This window comes from Rhincodon typus, chromosome 41 (genome assembly GCF_021869965.1).
Source record: "Rhincodon typus isolate 14 chromosome 41, sRhiTyp1.1, whole genome shotgun sequence".
NCBI lineage: Eukaryota > Metazoa > Chordata > Chondrichthyes > Orectolobiformes > Rhincodontidae > Rhincodon > Rhincodon typus.
The window spans coordinates 3,448,477-3,471,451 of record NC_063372.1 but is presented as its reverse complement, the minus strand read 5'-3'; the positions used below and the strand labels follow the sequence as shown (position 1 = coordinate 3,471,451).

Sequence of the window (22,975 nt, the reverse complement as noted above, 5' to 3'; positions counted from 1 at the left end):
CTCCACTCCCCCCTCCTCTTCTGTTAGTATCGGGGCTGGTGAAGGGGCATGCTTCCCCACCCTTAGTACACATTCCCTGGAGCTTGAGGGTGCTGTCTAGAGGACTGGACACTACCCTGTGGAGGTGGTAGATGTGCTGGTGGCATTTGCAAGACGTGAGAGCATCCTGGCCAGTGGTTAGCCGCGATGTGTAACGACTAGTCCCCCATTCTGGCATTGAGTTGTAGTGGAATGCAGAGTGGGATTTACTCAGTTGGTGGGATATGGATGTCTTGGCACCTCCATTTGGAGTGGTCCTGGTCTTCTGCAAGGACCAACATTCACTCTCTAATTTCTTTTCCAGCTGCACAGGCCCTTCAAGGTCCATGTGTGGCAGAGACCTTTTAATGCAGTGATAAGTTTATCAACTACTGTCATAACCTCGGAGCAGCTGTGTGTGCTTGCACATCTTGGGCATGTTGCTGTCTGCCTGAGAATCATCGCCCCATCTTCCTCTGACATGTTCTGTGAACTTTCTTACCTCAGGTAGGGCAGCTTTGGAATGCCAGTGTCCAGGTGCATAGTGGCCATTAAAGATGGCAAGGCCTCCAAGATGCTGGTCTTCAGATATCTGGTGGGTGGTGTGTGTTCTGAATTGGTGTGGCACATGGGGCTGGAATCGGATGTGACATAGCGTGGGGCCAGGATAGGTAGGTAGTTAAAGCAAGTTTTAGAAGATGCAACAATAATACAAGAAATGGATTGATCATGGGAATCTTCTCAACCATTTTAGACCCTTTCTTTCCACTGACTTTCACCATTTCCCATCCCAGTTTGAGGATAAAGGCTCCCATTACAACTACTGTATAACCTTGCACCTCTAATATCCTTGTAAACTTGCTTCTCTAGGCCAGCTAATGGGAAAGATAAACCTATTGATCTGTACACTACTTGGGCTGAATTTTTGGTACTAATAATTGAAACTGCATCTGTATCATTGACAGCAATATCTAGATCCTGCAGATCTGTGGTATGACCACATGGGATTACTGTTTAAAAACAAAGTTGCTGGAAAAACTCAGCAGGTCTGGCAGCATCTGTGAAGGAAAAAGTTAATGTTTTGGGTCTGGTGACCCTTCCTGAAGAAGGGTTACCAGACCTGAAACACTAACTCTCTTTTCCTGATTTATGGCATCTGCAGTTCTTTCAGGTTTTTATATGGGATTACTGTTACTGACTTTAGTTCTCCAGAGGATGCTGAAGTCTGAACTGTAAACAGTTGTACATTCTTCAAACTGGTCTACTGTCTTTGCACTTGAAAGATGTGCTGGCTGTCTTGATAAATCCCCAGGACCTGATCAGGTGTATCTCATAACTTTGTGGGAAGCAAGGGAAGTGATTGCTGGGCCCCCAACTGAGATATTTGTATCATTGATCACCACAAGTGAGGTGCCTGAAGATTGGTGGTTAGTTAATGTGGTGCCACTATTTAATAAAGGTGGTAAGGTAAAGCCAAGGAACCATAGACCGGTGAGCCTGACATCGGTGCTGGGTAAGTTGTTGGAAGGAATCCTGAAGGCCAGGATTTGCGTGTATTTGGAAAGTTAAGGACTGATTAGGGATAGTCAGTGGCTTTGTGGATGGGGAAATTGTCTAACTTAATTCAGTATTTTGAAGTAATAGAGGATTGAGGACAGAGTGGTATGTGATCTAATGAACTTCAGTAAGGTGTTCAAGGTTCCTCATGGTTGCCAAGGTTAGATCACATGGAATACAGGGGGCACTTGCTTGAAGGTAGAATAGAGGGTGGTGGTGGATTGCTTTTCAGACTGGAGGCATGTGACCAGCTTGTTACAATGATCTGTGCTGGGTTCACTACTTTTTAATCACTTTTTTTTAAAATAAGACTTTGGATGTGAACATGGGTACGGTTAATAAGTTTGCAGATGACACCAAAATTTAGTGTAGCAGACAGCAAAGAAGGCTATCCCAGTACAACGGGACCTTGATCAGGTGCGGTTTAATTTAAACAAGTGAGGTGCTGCATTTTGGAAAGGCAAATTGGGGCAGGACTTAATTGTTAAGGTGTGTAAGGCCCTGGGCAGTGGTGTGGGTTCATATTTCCTTGAAAGCTGAGTTGCAGGTAGACAGGATAGTGAAGGTGGTGGTTGGTATGCTTGTCTTTATAGGTCAGTGCACAGAGTATAGGAGTTGGGAGGTCATGCTGCAGCTGTACATTGTTGGTTAGGCCACTTTTAAAATGCTGTGTGCAATTCCGGTCTTCCCTCCTGTAGGAAGGATGTTGTGCAACTTGAAAGGGTGCAGAAAATATTTATAAGGATGTTGCCTGGGTTGGAGGGTTTGAGCTAAAGGGTGGGGCTGTTTTCCCTAGAGTGGCAGCTGAGAGGTGACCTTTAGAGGTTATAAAATCATGAAGGGCATGGGTAGGGTGAATAGTCATGGCCTTTCCCTGGGGTAGGGGAGTCCAAAACTAGAGAGAATAGGTTTAAGGTGAGGGGAAAGATTTAAGAGGCTTGAGGGACAATTTTTTTCAGAGGGTGGTGTGTGTATGGAATGAGCTGCCAGAGGAAGTGGAGGAGGCTGGTACAGTTACAACATTTAAAAGGCATCTGGATGGGTATATGAATAGGAAGGGTTTAGAGGGATATGGGCCAAATGCTGGCAAATGGGACTAGATTAATTTAGGATATCTGGTCAGCATGGATGAGTTAGACTGGCAGGTCTGGTTCTGTGCTGTACAACTGACTGACTCTGTTTGTCCACTTGGAGTGGAAAGAATAGAAATGTTTGTCCACTCATTTTTCTCTCTCTATTCCTATGGAGACTTGTGGCATTCTCCTCCGTCTTGCCTCCCTATCAATGTTCCCAGTCAGCAAACTTTGGCTACAGTGCAACTGGTCCTTTTTTTTTCTTCATCCAAGTCATCAATATACATTGGCTAATGTTGGGGCCTTAGTTATTTACAGTGGGTTGCCACAAGGATCAGTTTGCCAGCCTGGCCTTAGTGTTGCCTGTTCATTGAAAGTGACCCCTTTTACCGTAGCCTCGTAGCTTTTTGTGTGGCAATATTTTTCCGTTTACGCCCACCCCCACCCCCACCCCGGTTCTCCTTTTCACCTCGTTTGTTTCATCCTGTGAAATTGTGAATGAGAAACTTGCTGCTACTGACCCTACCTGATTTTGTATTGGGGTTTTTAAATGTTTTTGGTGTATTTCATGGATACCAGGATTCTCCAGTGCTTGGGAGTGCTTCCGAGAGATTCTCCTGGGAATGCTTGAGCCAAAACTCATTTTTAAAGGAAAAATGATTAAATGCTCAACTGGTCCATAGAGGATGGAGAAAGCTGGGCTGTGCAATTAATTTTGGATTGGCCCATCAAAGACCCAGTACAGGTCTGATGGATCAACCAACCTCTCTTTTATTACAAACTCTGAATTCTAATCAGAACCAGAAGTATAATATTCTATTGATGTCAATTGTGGCTCAGTCGGTAGCACCCTAACAACTGGATTAAGCAAGTTCTAGATCCTAAGTCCTAACAGGCCCTGAATTTTAAATAAAAATCTAAGGTATTAAACGGCAGTGAGATGTAGTGATGGATGGGAAGATAAACTGATACCCTATTTGCCTACTTAGAATATTAAAGATCCCACAGCACTCTTGAACAGTTCTCCCTTGTTGTCCTGGCAATGCTTCTCCAACAGCTTCGCAAAAGGATTATCTGGCTGTAGTCATGCTGCTGTTGTGGGAGCTTTTATTGGTGCATACAAATTAGCAAATGTTTCTACATGACAACTGAAATGTCTGACTATGCAAAGTGCTATACAAGAGGTTTTTGATCTAGTCTCCTGAGCTGCATTGTGTGGCTACTCCTGTTTTGTTTTTAATCAACCTGGTCAGAAGAGTTATGACCAATCTGGAGCAGGTGGGACTTGCATTTATATGCTTTTCTCTTCTACTGGAACCTTCAAGCTTTCCAACTTTGCTTACTCTTTGCTAATAAAGTTGATAAGCTATGCTTTGTTTTTTTTTTAAAAAAAAAATGCTTTTCCAAATTAACAACTTAACACTCTCCTAAAATTGCCTTTTTCAGTCAGCTAAGTGGATGAGTAGTACACTTTTTTTTTAGAAGTGGAGGCCAGAAATCTGTCATTTAAGAATCCATTTCATTCTGCACTGGAGGGAAGGCAGATGGGGACAGGATATTTTAATTTTTTTGGGATCTGACTGAAGTAAATGCCTGTTGCCTTCCATAAACTTGACGAGTATGTCTTTAAGTCCCACCCAACTTGGTGTTTAAATCAGCCTTTTAAAGGTATTAAGACCATATTAATAGCAAACTTGTTTTGATACTCCAAGTTCGCGCTGCTGCTTTAATTACTTTGGCACTTAAAGGAAGTATGTAGCATTAAATCTAGTCAGTTGTTAGCTCCAACATTTTAAGGGAATCCCTGTCCAATACTTGGGTTTTATTTGCCAACTTTCCATAACAGCTGATTTTGAGATGCTACATTTCAGTTTGTTAGACATACATGACAAATTCTGGCATAAGTTGGGATCTTATCCCTCTGCAGTGCATGCATAACATCCAGAAACCCTGAAGTGAAATTGCAGCCATGGTGGGTTCACTACAAAGCTGAACTAAGTAATTGGGGAAAAAAAAAGCTGTTTTTATGGTGGGTCATAGCAACCCAGCATCAGTGTTATGAACTGTTGCTGTTTGTTTTCATCTTAAACATTTGCTAAACTCGAGTGAGAAGCTGCAATTGGATTACGTATGCTATTCTACCTCAGTTCAAGGCAAAATGTACAGATTTAACATCACGTTCCTCCACGACCACACATACTGGTTAGATTGGGCTGAATAGCATTTGGAAATGTAGTAACTGAAAGACCAAAAGCAAAAATCCAGCTAATGCAGTAGTTTAACTGGTGTAGCGCACAGCTACACAGGGTGGTCAGTCTGTTACTTTAACCTTTGCCCTTTTAGGCTGAGCCAGTCTGATCACCTGCTGTTGCAGCTGTGGGTCATTGGGAGCTGCAGAGCTGGTCCCTTTTTTTAAGAAAAGGAGTTTGGCTGACTGCTTCATCAATTCCATTGTGCAGGGCTCTGAGGGGGAGCTGCTGCTAGCAACAGGGTTCCCGGTGTTTGGGATGCATAGCATCCTCTAAGATGGGTGGGGAATGAGAGGCCATGGGAGTGCCTCACTGATCACACTGTTCCTGCTTGACATAAATAGTATTTGAGCAATCCATTTGGATGAAAATTAGTGTAAAATTTGGCTCATTGAAGTGTGCCTTGATACTGAAAAGATTGGGAACCACTGAGCTAATGAACTCTTACTTAACTACAGTATGAAGATAGTACATTTTGGAGTTGATGACTTATCATGGCCATCTTTGCATGTTGATGGCTAGATGAAGGTCTAAAGTCACCAGTTGTGTTACACGAGATCTCAAATTCTTTTAATTCCAAGTCCTAATGCTAAAACTGTCCACTTAACATTTAAGACTTGTACACAACTGGTAATAGACGTCCACTATCAAATTTCCAGTTAAGATGGCTCTTTCTATTTCCAACATCCTGCCCCGATCGTGATTTTTGTCGATGCTGCACTTATTGCATTTTTCAAGCCGTATTTTTTCATTCCTCTGTTTTATCCACTCAGTGCATAGCTGCAAACAACAAATCTGTTGATAATGACAAAGGAATTTCCAATCCAGGAAATGGGGAAAAACTTTCTGGAGCCTTGACTTTTTAAATTTCAGTACCAGATGGTGACTAGTCTGCATGTATTTGATGACCTTGGTCACAGGGAAACTCAACTGAAAATGAGAGAAAACCAGCAGATCACCATGACAGATTTGTTGTTTCAAGCAGAATCCTTGCTGAGTGAGTGTCATTGTGAGCTTTGTTCTTTTGTTTTCATGGCCTTTAATGCTGATGTAATCCAAAAAGGAAATCTTTGTACCTGCACCACATTTAACCACTAAGGTGGACTGACTTCTGGCACATGTCACCTTTCATGGCTGAAAATGATTGACCTGGTTGTGAAAATAAATTGTACAAGTCACCAGAAATTGTTGGCATTGTTCCATGCTAGCTATAATAGAGAAATTGCAAGGTGGAGAACTACTAGAAAGCACACTTAATCACTTGACCTGCTGCCAGAAAAATCGTTTCTCTTGAATAGTCTCCCCATGCATTGAGGTGCAGGGTGGCATCTGTACTGAATTTGCTCAATCATAGAATCCCTACCATGCAGAAGGAGGCAATTAGAATCTACACCAACCCTCCAAAACACCCCTCACAGACCCAGGTCCCACTCTGCCCTATAACCCTGCATTTACCAGGCTAATCCACCTAGCCTGCACATCTTTGGATGGAGGAAGCCAAAGTGCCTGGCAGAAAACCACACTGCAAACTGCACATGGTCACAAGGTTGGAATCGATCCCAGGTCCCTGGTGCTATGAGGCAGCACTGCTAACCACTGAGCCACCATGCTGTTTATGTGGGTGGGGTGAAAAAGCTAGGTGAGTTTTTGTGCAACGAATTCTTTTGCATAATACTATGATTTAGAAACAGGAGTAGGCCATTCAGCATCTCGAGTCTGCTCTGCCATTCAATAGGATCATGCTTAGTCTGACATCCCTCATCCACTTTCCTGCATTTTCCCTTTAACCCTTGGTTTTTTTTCTTCTTTTCCCCCCACCACCCCCTTACAGATTGAATATCTATCTCAGCCTTTAAATATACACCAAGGACTCTGCCCCCACAGCTCTTCATGGCAAGGATTTGTAACGACTCAATCTTTTGAAATTCCTCCTCCCTTGGTCTTAAATTGGCACCCCACAATTGAGACTATATCTGGTCCTAGACTTTCCCATCAGGGCAAATGTATCCTTTTCTGCACTGACCCTGTCGCCCCCCTCTTCATTGTATGTTTCAGTGAGATTATCTTTTTTTTTCTCTAACTACCAGGTATGTAGAGTCCCCACCTGTTTAACCTTTGCTCATTAGACATCCCTCCATAGTCAGAATCATCCTAGTGAACCTTCTTGACTGCCTCCAATGAAATGATACCTTTTAAAGGGATGAGAACATCTGTGCTCCAGATGTGGTCTTGCCAGTACCTCTTGTGGTTGCAGTAAGACTTCCTACTCTATACTCCAACACCCTTGAAATAAGGGTGAACGTTCCATTAGCCTTCCCGGTTACCAACTACACCTCTGCTAGCTTTTTGCAGTTTCTCTCTATTTAAATAATACTCTTTGCCCTTCCAGAATTAACTTCACACTTTCCCTACGTTGTCCTTCATATTGCCCACTTAATCTATCAATATGTCTTTGTAAACTTTGTATCCCTTTTGCAACCCGTCTCCTTTTTTTGTCATCTGCAATTTGGTTGATGTACATTTCAGTTCCTTCTTCCAAATCATTAATATGTTGTAAACAGTGTTCCAGCACTGATCCCTGCAGAATGCTGCTGGTCATGAGTTATCAATCTGGGGGAGAAAAAAAGCCCCTTTTATCCCCACCCACCATTTCCTGCCAATGAGCAAATATACTACCTCCAACACCATAAGCTCTTACCTATGACTTCTCCTTTTTGGGAGATACTTGTTGAATGCCTGTGGAAGTCCAAATACAACACGTCTACTGCTTTCCCTGTGCCTACTCTGGTTGAGACTTCCTCATACTCAAAATTAGTCAGATGTGGCTTCCCTTTCACAAAGCTGTGATGACTGCTTCATCGTGTTTGGGTTCCTTTCTTCCCCTAACACGTTCTGCTATTACTTAATTTTAACAAATTAAGCTAATTGGCCTATACTTGCCCACTTTGTCTGCCTTCCTTCTGGAATCAGTGTCATTAGCAGTTCTCAGATCCTCTAGTACTTTGCCAGAATACAAGGATTTTGGTGAAATTACAACCAAGCATCAGCTATCTCCTAGCTGCCTCCTTATTTGATCTTTTTTAGATGCAAGCCATCAGGGCCAGGGAACTTGCCTGTCTTTTCCATTTTTTTTTTAAAGTATTAGGCAAACTACTTCCATGATGGTCTCTATCGGTCTCGTGCCTATTCAAAATGTCTTCCACTTTGAGCACTGAAAATTATCTAACTTCTGTCACCTGTTCCCCATAACTGTCCCTCCACCCTCCACCCAATTTTGAAGTAGTTAATGTGACTGTGCCTCGGGAGACACCGCATCCGGGTAACTCTTTCCCTCCCTCCCTCCCTCCCTTCCTTCCTTCCCTCTTGAGTCAGTGTTTGAAGCTCAGGCTCCAGCTCATCAACTGAGCCAGAGCACGCACTATAGATGCGGTCACACTCAACCACAATGGGGTGCACCAGCTCCTGCATAATGCAGTTACAGCACTTTGCCTGGCTCTGCACATCTCTCTATTTTTAAATTTGCTACTGGTCTTCAAATTTGACAGATTTGAAAACCATATCCTTTCAACCTGAAAGTGATAGTCAAACTGTCAGTCAGTGAACATGTGGGTTTCCTGTGATGCTGTTTTTATGCTAGCCCCAAACCTGGGCTTCAGTTTATCGTCTTAAAAAGGCCTTCAAATTATCAACCTAAAAAGTACTTCTACCTCTGTACATCAAATCCTCCCAGCTCAAATTCCAAAAATGTATACTTTGTGCCTCACTCCAGATGTGATCTCTTTCCTGACTGTTTAAGCTTGGTGTATACTTGAATCAGTGTTTGCCTTTCTTCAACCCAAGGCATCACTCCACTATTCAAAGTTTGTACAGTTTGCTCTGCTCTTCTAGAGCATCCTCCGTATACTAAGCTATACACTGCACATTCCCAAAACAAACCTGATAGTTGGTGGAAAGCCTCTATAATTCTGTTTTCAAATGTTCTGATGCTCTAATTGAACTCTAAGTTATTTTGTTCACCCCCTTGTGTTTTCCAGGGCTGGTCAATGAATTGGTGGCCCTGATCCCATACAGTGACCAGAGGCTGCAGCCACAAAGAACGTAAGTCTCGAGAGGATTGATAACTTTGTACTTGCCTGGACCTGATTGGTCTTGTTGCTAACACTAAATATTGCCCCTTGTCTAACAATTGTGGGTAGTGGAATAGCTGATTTTTCACAACTGTTAATCCAGAACCCTAGATTAATGCTCTGGGGACATGGGTTTGAATCTCTCCATTATAGTGAAATCTGAATTTTTAAAAAAAACACTGGCAACCATCTTGCCATTGTTGGAAAGACAGATTTTGGGTCCCCTAATGTCCTCTTGCGTAAAGGAAATCTGTTATCCTTGGTCTGACCTATGATTTTAGAACCACAGCAATATGGCTGACTCTTAAACTGCCCTCTGGGCAGTTAAGCAAGGGCAGTAAATGCTGCCTGGCCAGCAAAGCCCTCTTCTGCAAATGAAGCTAATAACATTATTCCCATTAGTCCTGAAGTAACTGAACTGAAATGGTTGGTATTTTGATTCTAGTGATGCTCACAATTAGAAACAAAAACTGAAGCTTGCAGTGGGAGTAGAGCGTGCAATTAATGTTTTAAATGGGAACTTAGCATTGACTCTTTAACATCGGATGCATGCATCCGGTGGCTCTGGTTAATGCAGTCAGCAGTAGGTATGAATAATGGTAAAATAGTTCATTCTTAACAGCTGTATAATACAATAACCTCGGGTGCTTTGGGGCAAAAGTACTGACTGAGTACAAGAGAAGTTGAGGCTGAAATTTGGTTGGAGGGTGGGTGTCTGTCATCTAGAATCTTCAGGAAAATAAAACTTGTTTTGGTGTTTGCTGTGGGGTGTCCCTAATCCTCCTGAGATGAGTCCTATTCCATAATTGCAATAAATTAAACAATTTTTTTGATTAGTAGCCTCGCTTTTTAAAGGAATATATCTTAATGCTAGTTTAAATCATATCTAGCTTCAATTTGTAATTTTGAGCATCTGCCTTTGGTTTGCAATCCATAAGTGGGAACAGAATTAGGCCATTCGGCTTATCAAGGCTATTCCATTGTTTTGATTGTGTGACTGAGAAAGACATAACCAGGATTTGAGTTGGTATGGTGAGGTTCTCGAATGTGTGGAGGAGGTGTACCTGTTTAAAACATCTAATAGGTGCATAAGCCCCAGGGCCAGATGAGATGTATTCCAGGCTGCTATGGGAGGCAAGGGAGGAGATATTAAATATTTCTCTGGCTACAAGTGAAGTGCCAGATGACTCGAGGATAGCTAATGATCTGTTTGTTGAAGGGCAGCAGAGAGGCCATATAACTAGACCAGTTAGTCTTGCCAGTGGTTGGGATATTATTGGGAAAAGGTTGTGGGACAGGATTAATCAATACTTGGGCAGGGATGAATATGGATAGTCAGCATGGCTTTGTTAGAGATCCTGCCTGGCTAACTTAATTGAATATTTTGAAATCTCTAAATATAGAGGGTAGTGCAGTTGATGTCGCTTACATAAGCTTTCAGACAGGTCTCTGACAAGGTCCCACGTGGAAGGCTGATCCAACAGGTAAGAGCCCACTGAATCTATGGCAAATTGGCAAGCTGTGTCCAAACTTTGCTTGCAAAAAAGCAAAAAGAGTAGGTTGTTTTTGTGATTTTGGAACTCTGGTACCAGTGAACCACAGGGGTCAGTGCTGGGATCCAAACGGTACGTTCACAATGTAGATGTGCAGGGAGAAGGTCATAGATATTCATCATGGAAACGGACCCTTCGGTCCAACTCGTCCATGCTGACCAGATATCCTAAATCTACTCCCATTTGGCCCATGTTCCTCTGAACCCTTCCTATTCATATACCTATCCAGTTGCCTTTTAAATGCTGTAATTGTACCAGCTTCCACCGGCACCTCATTCCATACACCCACCACCCTCTGCATGAAAAAGTTGTCTCATAGGTTTAAGGTGCAAGGAAGGATTTAAAAAGGACCAATGCCCTCCAGGTTTGGAGTTTCCCACCCCAGGGAAAAGACCTTGGCTATTCGCTCTATTCATGCCCCTCATTTTATAAACCTGTAAGGTCACCCCTCAGCCTCTGCTCCAGGGACAGTAGCCCCAGCCTCTCCCTGTAGGCCAAACCCTTCAATCCTGGCAACATCCTTGTAAATCTTTTCTGCACCCTTTCTAGTTTCACAACATCCTTCCTATAGTCGGGAGACCAGAATTGAATGCACTGTTCCAATAGTGGCCTAACCTATGTCCTGTACAGCCACATGATTATAGGAATTGGGACGTCAATGCTCTGACCAATAAAAGCAAGCGTACCAAGCACCACCTTCACTATCCTATCTACCTGCAACTCTACTTTCAAGGAAATATAAATGTGCATGCCAAGGTCTCTTCAAAGTTCCCCAGGAACTTAGACATTTAGTGGTTAAGTCCTACCCTGATTTGCCTTTCCAAAATGCAGCATGCCATGTTTTATCTAAATTAAGCTCCATCTGCCCACCAGCATGCACATCCAGAGGATCATTAGCTGCCACTTCTGCCTCCACCAGACATTCCCCTCTCCTCCCTGTTAGCCTTCCATAGGGACTGTTCCCTCTGGGGAAACCCTGGTCTACTTCCTTCACTCCATGCGCATGATGACGTGTAGACTAGGTGTTTGCTTTGCGGAACACCTCGATTCAGTCTGCAGACAAGACCCTGAACTTCCAGTTGCCTGCTCCTTCAACACAACCTTGTTCCCTGGCCAACATCTGTCTCAGGCATGCTGCAGCACTCCAGCAAAGCTCAGCACAAGCTGGAAGAACAGCATCTCATTTTCCACTTGGGGACCCTGCAGCCCTCTGGGTTCAATAGTTGAACAATCTTAGGACTTGAGCTTTCCCATGTCCTTGCCCCAACTCCCGCACATCAGGCCTTGTTATCACATATCTACTATTACGCACAACCCATTGTTAGCCACTAATGGTCTCCATTAATAGCTACTTGCCCTCCTAACCTGATCATTATCCACTCCTTTATGTCCAACTGTTCTTCTGTCTCTTTGGGCTCTCTGTCCACCTATTGCTTGCTCCTTACCCCCAATCTTCTGCATATGAACTGACACTTCCTATCTCTTCTGAGGAAGGTTCACTTGACCTGAACAATCAACTGATTTCTCTCCACAGATGCTGCCAGACCTGAGTTTTTCCAGCAATTTGGTTATAAAACACTAGTTAGGCCACAAATGGAATACTGTGTGCTGTTCTGGTCACTGCTTTCAGAATGGTGTGATTACACTGGAGACGATGTATCTCATCTGCTCAAAGATGTTTGAGGTGAGAAGCCTGTTCTGAGGAGAGACTAACTCCAGAATGCTTGACTACTCCTCATGTGACAGGCCCAAAACTGCTCTCAATGTTCCAAATGCAGTCTGACCAGAGCCTGGTACAACCTTAGCAGTCTATCCCTGCTGTTTCATTGTAACTTTGAATGAATGCCAACATTGCTTCTGCCTTCCTAACTGTCTGCACGTTAACCTTTAGAATCTGGAACTTGACCTCCAGTCCCTCTTGTTAGGCATCCGATTTCTGATGCCTAAGTCTACTCTTCCTACCAAAGAACATAATCTCTCACTTTCCAACGCTTTGTTTTCCATCTTCCATTATAATCCATTAATGAAGCTAAAACTTGAGCTTGTAGCTAATGCTGTGAAATAATGGGTTTAAAGCATTTCTGGGACTAGAACTAACTTTTGAAGGCTGTTTTTGAAAAATGCATTTTCAAATTTCTGTATAAACAAATGTCTCTTGTGTTTTAGGAAATTGTATGTCTTCATATCCATATTCGTGTGCTTGCTGATATCTGGATTGGTTGTCTTCTTCCTGTTCCCTCGGTCAGTGGTTGTGAACGATGATGGAATTAGAGTGGTCCTTGTGAAGTTTGACAACAATAACTCCAGAGTCTTCATTGACATGACCGTAATTAATTTTGCTTAATACGTTGAAATGCTAGTATTTGAAGTGCTTTCAGTTATTCCACTTTGGGATCTTGCATCCCAGCCTTTCCCTTTTTAATCTATTATCTGATTTATCTCAAATCTACCTTGTTTTTAAAAAAAAAAAAACAAAAAAATTATCCTTTTAAGGGCCAACAAGGACCTAGCAGTTGTGGTCGTATTCTGTTTTTGGTCCCTGAGTTGGGCTACTGTATGAATAGCTGATCTGGTTCAGAAAGGCCTGGCAGTCCTTTAGACTTTGAAGAATTGCTTTTGACCTGCTATCACTATTGTAATGTATGGGGGAAAATGGCAGCTAATTTTACGTACAGCAAACTCTAAGAGAATTGACCAGATAGTTACATGTGCAGTAAGCTGTACACTCTAAATTGCCTGTTTCTGGTCCCCTCAGTCACAAGCTGCCTGTGTAGGTGTGATGGATGCAGCAACTTGAAGAAATCTTTGTAATAAGATCCAAATTTTGCCTCCACCCAACCTGGGGGATATCCCTGCCTGCAGCCTAAGAATTGGCCATTGGCACCTTGCACCTCCAAAGGTGCAGTTTTTTGACCATAAATACACAAATGATCAATTGATTGGCTGAAGTACAGCCAGATACCCGAAATGTCTGTTGCAAGTTCCTGTGCTAATTTAAAATCGAGCCAGCTTGTCATTGGATGTTGAATGCTCGCAAATATGAATTGATTTTCTTCACCCTCATTTTGAAAAGTCATCTTGTTAACTTTGCAGTAACCCAAATTAACCTTACCTGGAGGTGCTCATACTTCCTGTCAGGTAACAGGTGTGCTGTGATGACCTGCAGCATCTTGGAGTTAGGGTAGAGCCAAGTGTTCCAAAATGTGGAAGTACAAAAACAATCACCTGCAGTGTAATGCAGTAACTAACATACAGTAACAATTTAAGTGATGGACTTAACTTGTAAATATAAACTGGCAGTAACAGTTTTCAAAGTGCGTTTAGGAGCATTTTCTAGACTTTATTTGGTTTCCTCCGAATGAGGAAAGAGTTATTACTGTGTTTTGTTTGATAACTGTGTGTTTGTAGGGGATTTTTAGACCAGCAATTCTGATCCCTGCTGACATTACTACAAGACAAATCTGATCCCAGAATGGATTCAGGTTTGAGAAAATCTTAACTATTTTTATTGTGGTAGCATGAAAGTAGGCTAAGCTACAGACTGTCCCTCTTTCTGACATGTCTGGCAAAGTATTGACCACCTCTAATTCTGGCCAATAAAAATGTAAACACTTAAGCCTGTTTTCCTAACACTAAATTCCAATGGCAGGTCACTTAATCACTCAAATACTTCACAATACTCTACTCTTGGCACTTCCACCTGAAGGTCCACTGTTCATTCCTCTTCAGCTGGTATGAGGTGGCCTCCATTACTCAAGACAAAGTACTGAGGAAATAACACTCATTGTTTCTGACTCAGTTTGGGTAGGCTGTTTTGTTCAAACTATCCTTTTTTTTTTAAAAGCCCTTGTTGCCTTTCTATTTCAGTCTTGTTCTCCTTTTTTATCTTCATCCTTTGTCCGTTAATCCAGTTGTCAGATGCAATGAGATTTGAGGTCACCTCCCTGTTTCGTAGATGCATAGAATTAGAAAGTGTAGTCTGAGATATTGTCATGACACTAGAATCCAAGATGTTCCTTCTGCAACATTTCTGTTTCTTACCTTCTGGTAGTTCTGCCATCCAGATTGAAGCAAATAATTTTTCATCAGCTAGATAACTTCCAAGATCTAATGAATTCCTATAGAGGAATTGATTTTACTATTCACTAGCTGTTTACTAAACTACTTTTTAATCCAACTCTAATGAGACTTTGTTTGTTTGGCTTGTAACCTCCTGTACATGTCAAATATTTTCTTTGCTCCCTCTGGAAGACCAAAATAGATCAGCCAGCATCAGTGACTTTTTTGTTCCTTACCTCTTATTGGTTTACCTGAAGTGTGAAGAGATTTTTTTTTTTTTTTTTGAAAATATTCAACCATTCTAGTACTGATTCTGCCAATAGTCAAAGAATTTGACCATGTCATCTTTCCCTCCTCTTTTTTTTTTTTTTTTGATGTTTCTTTGGAATGCACTTCTTTTGTACTACTACAGGTTTTACCACACTTCCTAACATGTTTTTAAGATTCTTTAGATGTTCCACCTACTATTTGGTCTCCAATTTAACTTCCAGCAATTGGCGTTGTGCATAGTTGTAGTACAATGGAAGCTTGTTTTCATTACTGCTCTCTTGTGCATGTTCTGGATATCTACCACTGTCTGGGTCCAAAAGGTGTTTTCCTCATTTTTCTCTAAACCAATTACTGCTAATTAATGCCTTCTGGTCTAAGACATGTTTGCTATGGGGAAATAATTCTCTTAAACTGCTGTCTATGCCCTCATTTTCCCAACTCTCCACTTCCCCTCCCCGCCATGCACATGTGACCATTCTCCTCCCAAGATGCATCACCTCATGCTTATCAAGATTAAATTCCATCTGCCATTGCTCTGCCTGTGTTCCCAGCTGATCCTCGGACCATTCTCCTCCACTATCAACACCAATTTTCATCAAGCTTACTAATTAACAACTTGGATATGGAAGGTTTAGCATCCATGAAAATAGCAAGGGTCCCACCACTGACCCTGTGGTACATTGCTGTTCACAGGCTTCTAATTACAAATTCAACCCATCACCTTTTGCCTCCTATTTGTACACCGGTTTGTCAACTTCCTTGGATCCTGTGAGCTCTTGCCTTTCTGGACCAGCATTCAATGTGGGACCTTGTCAAAGGCCTTACTGAAGCCCATGTAAACTGCCAACTGCACTACCACCGTCAAAGTATTTAGTGGATGTTTTTGGAAAAGTCAATTAAGTTAGGATCTCCCTCTAACAAATCCATCTGCATTTCCATTTCATTCCCAATTTTTCCTCTAACTTTTAACGATTGAAACCACTGATACTGCAGTTTCTATTAATTCAGTTGTAGAAAGTGGACATTCTGGCTGGGCCAGCATTTATTGCCCATCACCTGTTCCACCTTTGAAGGTGGTGAGTTGCTGCCTTGAACTGCTGCAGTCTACTTGGTCTATTTATTAATTCTACAAGTGTCTGATTTTAGTTTGTCTTCAAATTTTAATTGAAAAGCTCAAAGGGCTCAGGTGTTAAGTATTGCCTCTCGACAAGATGCATTGTAGATTCACTAGCTGTTTGCTGCCATAGTCAATTCTCTATCCACGTTAATATACTACCTCCACTGTGTGGGCTTTAATTTTTGAGGTAGCCTTGTCAAATACCTTGAAGTCCAAATATGACATACCCATTTGTTCCCTCCTCCACTCTTAAATTTGTAAGGTGTGATTTTTCTCTTCCATGAAGCTGTCACTTTTTTCTTTCCTCAAGTGTTCTGTTTCTTCATTAACCGATTTTCAAATACTTTCTGGCAATAGACGTGAAGCTAATTCACCATATTTGCCTGCTAGTTGTCTTTTTTGAATAGGGTGTCATGTCAGCAGTTTTCTAATCCTCTGGTACTTCTCCAGGGATTTTTGGAAGATTAGAACTGATGCATCCACTATTTCTGTTCCTATCTCTAGTCTGCTGGCCCCAATGGTTTGCCTCCTATCTGCCTTGGTCTCTAATACTAGTACTGAACTCCTCCCTATAAAAAAATTCAATATCTTTCACTGTAAAGACTACAAAATATCTGTTTAACTCATCATTTCCTTGTTCCCCAGACCCCTCTTCTAAAAGGGTTTTTGTTCTCTTTGACCCCCCCCACCTTGTTTTTGATATTTAAAGAATTTTTTATTCCTCGCTGTTTTGCCCTCAGTCTGTGTCCTCTAACCTTTTTAGTTCTTTTTGCTAGACTCCTGAATTTATTTCAGTCCTTTGGGGCTATCACACTCTCACTTTGCCTTTTGTATGTTTTTTGCCTTCAACTTGATACTCTGCCTTTTTTAGCTTCATCACTTAACCATGGTTGGTTAATGACTCTCTCCGAATACAAAGCCTCTAAGTTCCATTATCGAATTTCTTTTGTGGTTCCATTGTACCTAGTGACATTGAGCAGAAGACCAAAAGACACAACTGGGAACCCCCCCCCCCGCAATTTAGTTGTAAAGCCCTAGTAATGTGATTCATCCAGGACTCTGGGGTTCCAGCCTGATTGAAGTGGAGCCTGCCCATCAGAAGAGCTCCCTCTGGCACCAGTACTGGTGCCAATGTCTGAATTTTAACCTGTTTCTCTTCCCATCTTTGAGCCAGTTTTTTTCATCTTCAATCTCGACCCTGTCAACTTACTTCTTGAGCTACAAGCAATCTGGAGAATAACGTATTTTTTGGTTCTGCTTTTTTTTTAATTTGGCCCTGAGCTGCTCACGTTCCCTCATCATTTTCCTCTTTCCTCTTTCTACCTGTGTTATTAGTGCCTGTGTGGGCCACAACAATGGAATCTTTCCTTCCTGCTTCCAGTTCCTCTGCAGCCCAGATGAAAGATTCTGAATCCAGGAACCAGGCAGGCAACACAGCCTTCAGGATACTCTCTCCTGGCCACAAGTGTTTATTTCCTGATGGTACATGTTTTTTCTTCTCCCCACTTGAATGGCTCCTTTGTACCACAGTTCTATGGTCGGTTTGCTCATCCTCTGGACAGCCCCAGCCTTCTTACACAAGGAGCAAGAATCCCAAACCTGTTGGACAAGCTTGAGCGAGGCAGTACCTTTTGGTACTATCTCCTGATCCCTCGCCTTGCTTATAGCTGCATCCTCCTGTCCCTGACCACTGACTAGATTTGACTGCCTCCTGAAACACAATATCCAGGTAACTCTTCCCCCTCCCTGATGTGTCATAGTATTTGAAGCTCCGACTCCAGCTCGTCAACTGAGCTGGAGCTTCTCGGGCAACCAGCACTATTTTATATTCTTTCTAAATTTTCTCCTGGTCTTTTTTACATTGCAAAATATTTTTTCTATTACTTGTTTTTAACCTGTAAATCAAACTACTAACTAATGAACTTATGGTGGCATCGCTTGTGTGACTGGGAGGAAGGGTAGATCAACCAAAGCCAGAGCTCCTGAATAATACAGGAAGGTAAACTGAAGCGCAAAAAGACAGTATCGGGCTTGTAATAAAAGTGCAAAGCTGACTCCATATAGAAGCTTCAGGGTGGTAGTGGAAGAAGTGAGATTGAGGAGATTAGTAACTAACAAGGAGAGAATCCTAAACACTGCCATCAATTTAGAGATTAGCTGGGTGGTAACAGGTGGGATTGATTGAAGGTCCAAGAATAGATTTGTATGGAGGTAGAGTGTATAGCTTAAGTATTAACAATACCATCCATCTGCCTTTATCAATAAAGGTGGTTGTCAAGGGGAGGTATTGAAATATTGGATGGCTTTCATAGAATTCCTACAGTGTGTAAACAGACATTCAGGTCCACACCAGCTCTGTTGAAGACCCTGTGCCCCAATCCCCAAAATGACTAATCCACCTAGCCTGTACACCCCTAGACGCTATGGGGCAACTTGGCACAGCCAATCTACCTAACCTGCACATCTTTGGACTGGGATGAAACCCCTACATGGAGAATGTGCAAAGTCCGCAGTCATCTGTGTGGAGTAGAGCCCAGGTCCCTGGTGCTGAGAAGCAGCAGTGCTAGCCACTGATCCAAAGGTTAATTTTAAAGCAGAGGCCTGAAAAGTTGGCTGTACTTGAAGTCATCAGAACCATGTTAGATGCATTTGAGGATATTGAGGGAAGGAAGCATGGAAACTGGAGGCACTAACCTTTCTATCCTTTACAAATAGTGGGGAAGGACTAGGAATTGAGGTGTGCCAAGATGACCCTAGCAATGAAGGCCAGCTTAACCTAGTTGGAAAGCTTTTTTCATTAAACTATAATCTGGAGCAAAATTAATGCTCCAAGGACAAATGATTTGCCATGCAGAGGAACTTAAGATAATAGCAGACAAGCTGTGTTTTGAACAGACAGCTAATATCAAATGGGACAAAGAACAAAAGCTAAGAGGGAGTAGCTGGCTATCGCTTCCGACACTTGCTCCTGATAAAGCATGGTGACTTCAGAAGTGTCCTAAATGTCTCAACACAAACTTAACCAGACAGAAAACAAGAATTCAAGTTTGGATTCTTTGGCAGTTGAGGTTTGGTGAACCACACTGCACAAAAATCAAAACCTAGACCCATCGAGACTGACCCTGTTGATTGGAAATGTAGCTAAATTCCACCATTAATTAGGTAATAGTTAAGTTGGGTTGAGGTTTAACTTGAGTCTTTATTTGGTTGGTCATGCTATAAAGTTTAAATAATTTTCAGTATTTGATTTAAGATTTCATAGGCTATCTTTAATTCAGCTACTTATGGTAACTTAACCACAGCATAGGTCTGTAGATTAGAATAATTGAATCATAGAATCCCTACAGTGTGGAAACAGACCCTTGGAGCATCCCACCAAAGCTACACATCCCTGATCACTATGGTCCATTTAGCATGGCCAATCCACCTAGCCTGCACATATCTGGACTGGGAGGAAACTGGAGCACCCAGAGGAAACCCACACAGACACAAGGAGAATGTGGAGTTTGCATAGACAGTTGCCAGAGGGTGGAGTAGAGCCCAGGTCCCTGGTGCTGTGAGGCAACAGTGCTAACCACTGAGCTGCCATACTGCCCCAAATTAATATCATTAATTTGAGTGCAGGCCACAAATCTAAAATATTGGGAGGATGGTGATAGATTCCATCTGCGTCAACATCTTGAGGATAAGTGAAGTGCTGCATTTGCTTAGTAAGAAAGGAGAGCTTTAAAATTAAAGGATCCCATTCTGAAGGGAATGCAAGCCCAAAGTGTGTGTATGAATGAATAACTTGAAGGGCAGTCTGGTTAAAGTATGAGCTTCTGGGCTTTCTAAATGGAGGTAGAGAACATTTAAGGCTTTTTAAAAACCTTAACTGAAGTATTGATCTTAAGCGCCCAAAGCTGAAGGATGAGAAGGTTTGAGATTTGAGAATTGCTCCATGCTTGAGATAATTGAGGAAGAAATAGGTTAGAAATTTGATCAATTTCAAAGTTAAGTCTAGACGGGAAGTCACATTCCCTCTTTTGGAAGAAGCATAGACAGATTTGGTTATCTTGCTGAAGGCAGCAAGATAATCTTTTATGTTTTTAAAAAAAAAACCCAAGTAGAGGCTGAGATCTGGAATGCACTGCCTGAGAGATTAGTAGCTGATTCAGTTGTGGCTTTCAAGAGGGAATTGGATAATTACCTAGAGGGGAAAAAACTGTAGGGTTGAATGAAAAGATGGACAAATAGGATGCTGAATTGGCCTTGCAGTGTGCCACTCTTGGAGCAATGGATGGCAGCACCTCCATGTTCTGATGTATACTTGTGTTGTAAAATTGCATTAAATGGAATGTATCTCAAAATTTAATCTTGACTTGTTAGTAGTCTTCATTAACTAGACTGCAAATACTTTCAGTATACTCTGATCTAGTCTAGCTTACTAATCAGTTTGGCCAAAATGTTGGATCTGCTGACAAGTGATGTAATGCCATCCTTTCAAAGCACTTTTTCAAATTGAGGTCTATAGTTGCCAATGTGAAACTGGAAGCTATTTGGAGATGTGCATTACTGCCTTCTACCCCCATCAAGTATAATCTTGTCACTTTTCTATAGATCAGCCAACATTTGAAAACATACTTTTTTAAATGACCTATTTGATCAAAGATGCAGGTGGAATTTGCCAACTTTTCTTGGAGGATCTGGAAGATGCTGTACAAGTGATTCACAGCCAGTGAGTTTTTGATTTTTGACTCCAGCCAGTTTGCATGAGATCCACCAAGGAAGAAATTAGTAACTACTTTTTGGGTGCTGGTTTATTCTAATTTCAACCTTCAAAAGAAACAGACCTGGGCCTTGGTCTTCAACTGATGTGAGGGACCTTTCCTGCCAGGAGTTTGGCACAAGGCTAGGACCTTGTTTAAACATGGCAGAGCTAAGAACCTTGGAGCTGACATCTGGGAGAGAGCCATCACAGTGTGAGTCAGTTGTGCTGGGCAAGATGTCAGTTGTGCTGGGCAAGATTTCAGTAAACTGAGCTAGTGAGTAGAGGCCCAAAATTCTTACTCATTCTAATAGACTCAGATTTTGCAAAATTGCTTTTTATTAAAATATTATCCCAGCCTTATTCTGATCTTTTCCTTCCTCTTTTTTTTGAAGAAGGAAGGTACACTGAAATTGCACTCCCTCCTTACATCTGGTATGAATCTGTTCAATTACTAGTGAAAGTGGTAACCCAAGTTGGTGTGCTACATAAGTGCTGAAGCAGTGTAAATGAGTCTCCAACCCCCCCACACAAACATAGCTTCCACTATTTTTGTTAGTTTGGAATTTTTAACAATTGGCAAGTGTTCACTCTTGACTTTTTTTTTTAAATTTCAGAGTACCCTCAACATTAGCAATTCCAATTTTTATACAGTTTCTGTGGATTCACTCACCTGTCAGGTCCAGTATATGAAAACTGTGATTGGAACAAAGCAGCTGAGCAATGTTTCTGTTATACCTCCTCTGAGTGAGAAACAGGTACTTGTACCACACTTTATTGTCGTTTTTTTTTGTAGTGCTGTCTTTCAGTTATGTTATGTAGATGTTGAGTGCATGCTTGAGCACAATGTGACTCTCCAAAGGACCTGAGGCAATTGGTTGCTTAACTAAATGTGCTAGTGTCCCAGAAACTGGCAAAGGATCATTCCAGTTAGTGCTAGAGTTTTGTGTAAACTTCTCATTTGAGACTGCTCTCTCACCCTCTGGTGAGCAAGGAAGATTTCAGCAGGTTCCTCTTAGATCTGAATCCTTTCGGAAGTGAAAATAAGATTCCATTTGCTACCTCTTTGTTTACACTGATCTATTGTATCTATATACTAATCTTGCAGGTGAACTACACTGTTCGAATGGAGTTTAGTGGTTCTCTGACATATGTATAGTAAGTAAACTTTTTTGTCCTCTGACTAAATGCTAGCTGTATTCATTCTCTGCAAATGGTATTTTATTCAGTAAATATCTCATCTGTACTATAATCACATGGCAAAGATTGTCATATTCTTTTGAAAAGACTGGTTATTCACATTGAAATATGTAATTTTAAACCAGTATTGTCGTCATCAGATTTTAGGATTGATCAGAACTTCACTGGGCTAGCCATAGCATTTAAGACTGCAGAAGTAGGCCAGAGACTAGAAATTCTGCAGCGAGTAGCTTGCCTCCACTTCCTGCCTTTTAGATGGTGGACAGGCTTTGATGCCAGGGATGAGAAGAATCTGTGCTTGCCTGGATGAGTGCAGCTCCAACAAAAGCTCTGCCATCCAGGAAACCCCACATCCCATTAAAGCTTAGAACTAAACTCATTAATAGGGTCATGTGTTTTTCCTTTAATTGCTCAGAACTCATTTAAAATTGAAGCATAGTACAGCACTAGAGGATGGCTTGGAAAGTTGATTTGAGAACTTATCTTCCCCAAGTAGTAAATTCTTTCTTTTTTTTTCTTGAGGGAATAAAACTAAATTATTACTCGTCCCCCTTGGCTTTTTTCACGTGTTAGAAATGTGAAATTGTGGTGTGATGGCCTCTAAAATTTGAGGGACTGGATTGTTGTAAATGTGACTTGTAATTGGCTGCTGCCTAATACTGTAGGTTTATTGCCAAAATTTGTGCAAATGACTAGACTTTTAAGTTTTCTCTCTTAATCTGACTTTTTGGAGTTGGTTGGGATGAAATGGAGGCTGGCAATATTAGTGTGAGGATACTATTTTAAGCTTTTACTTTTGCTTTGCTAGATTTTTGTTCAGGAACTGTGGGTGGAGCTGATGAGGCCAGCACTTGCTGCCCATCTGTCATTCTCCCTTTAAGTTGGTGAGCTGCTAACTTAAACAAAACTCCTTGCAGTGTAAAGACTGTTAGGGAAGGAGTTCCAGATTTTGACTGACAGCCAAGAAATGACAATATATTTCAGTCAAGATGGTGAGTGACTTGG

The 22,975-nt window shown here is 41.8% G+C and overlaps 1 protein-coding gene across 1 annotated transcript in view; it reads left to right on the top strand.

Annotated features, from left to right (window-relative positions):
• Nucleotides 1-22,975, top strand: part of LOC109924733 (transmembrane protein 106C-like) — a 40,522-nt gene that overhangs the window by 2,226 nt on the left and 15,321 nt on the right. Inside the window, exons 2-5 of the mRNA XM_048619007.1 lie at nt 8,932-8,995; nt 12,744-12,903; nt 21,388-21,528; nt 21,879-21,928. Of these exons, the coding sequence (XP_048474964.1) occupies nt 8,932-8,995; nt 12,744-12,903; nt 21,388-21,528; nt 21,879-21,928 (415 nt within the window). The remainder of the gene's footprint in view (nt 1-8,931; nt 8,996-12,743; nt 12,904-21,387; nt 21,529-21,878; nt 21,929-22,975) is intronic.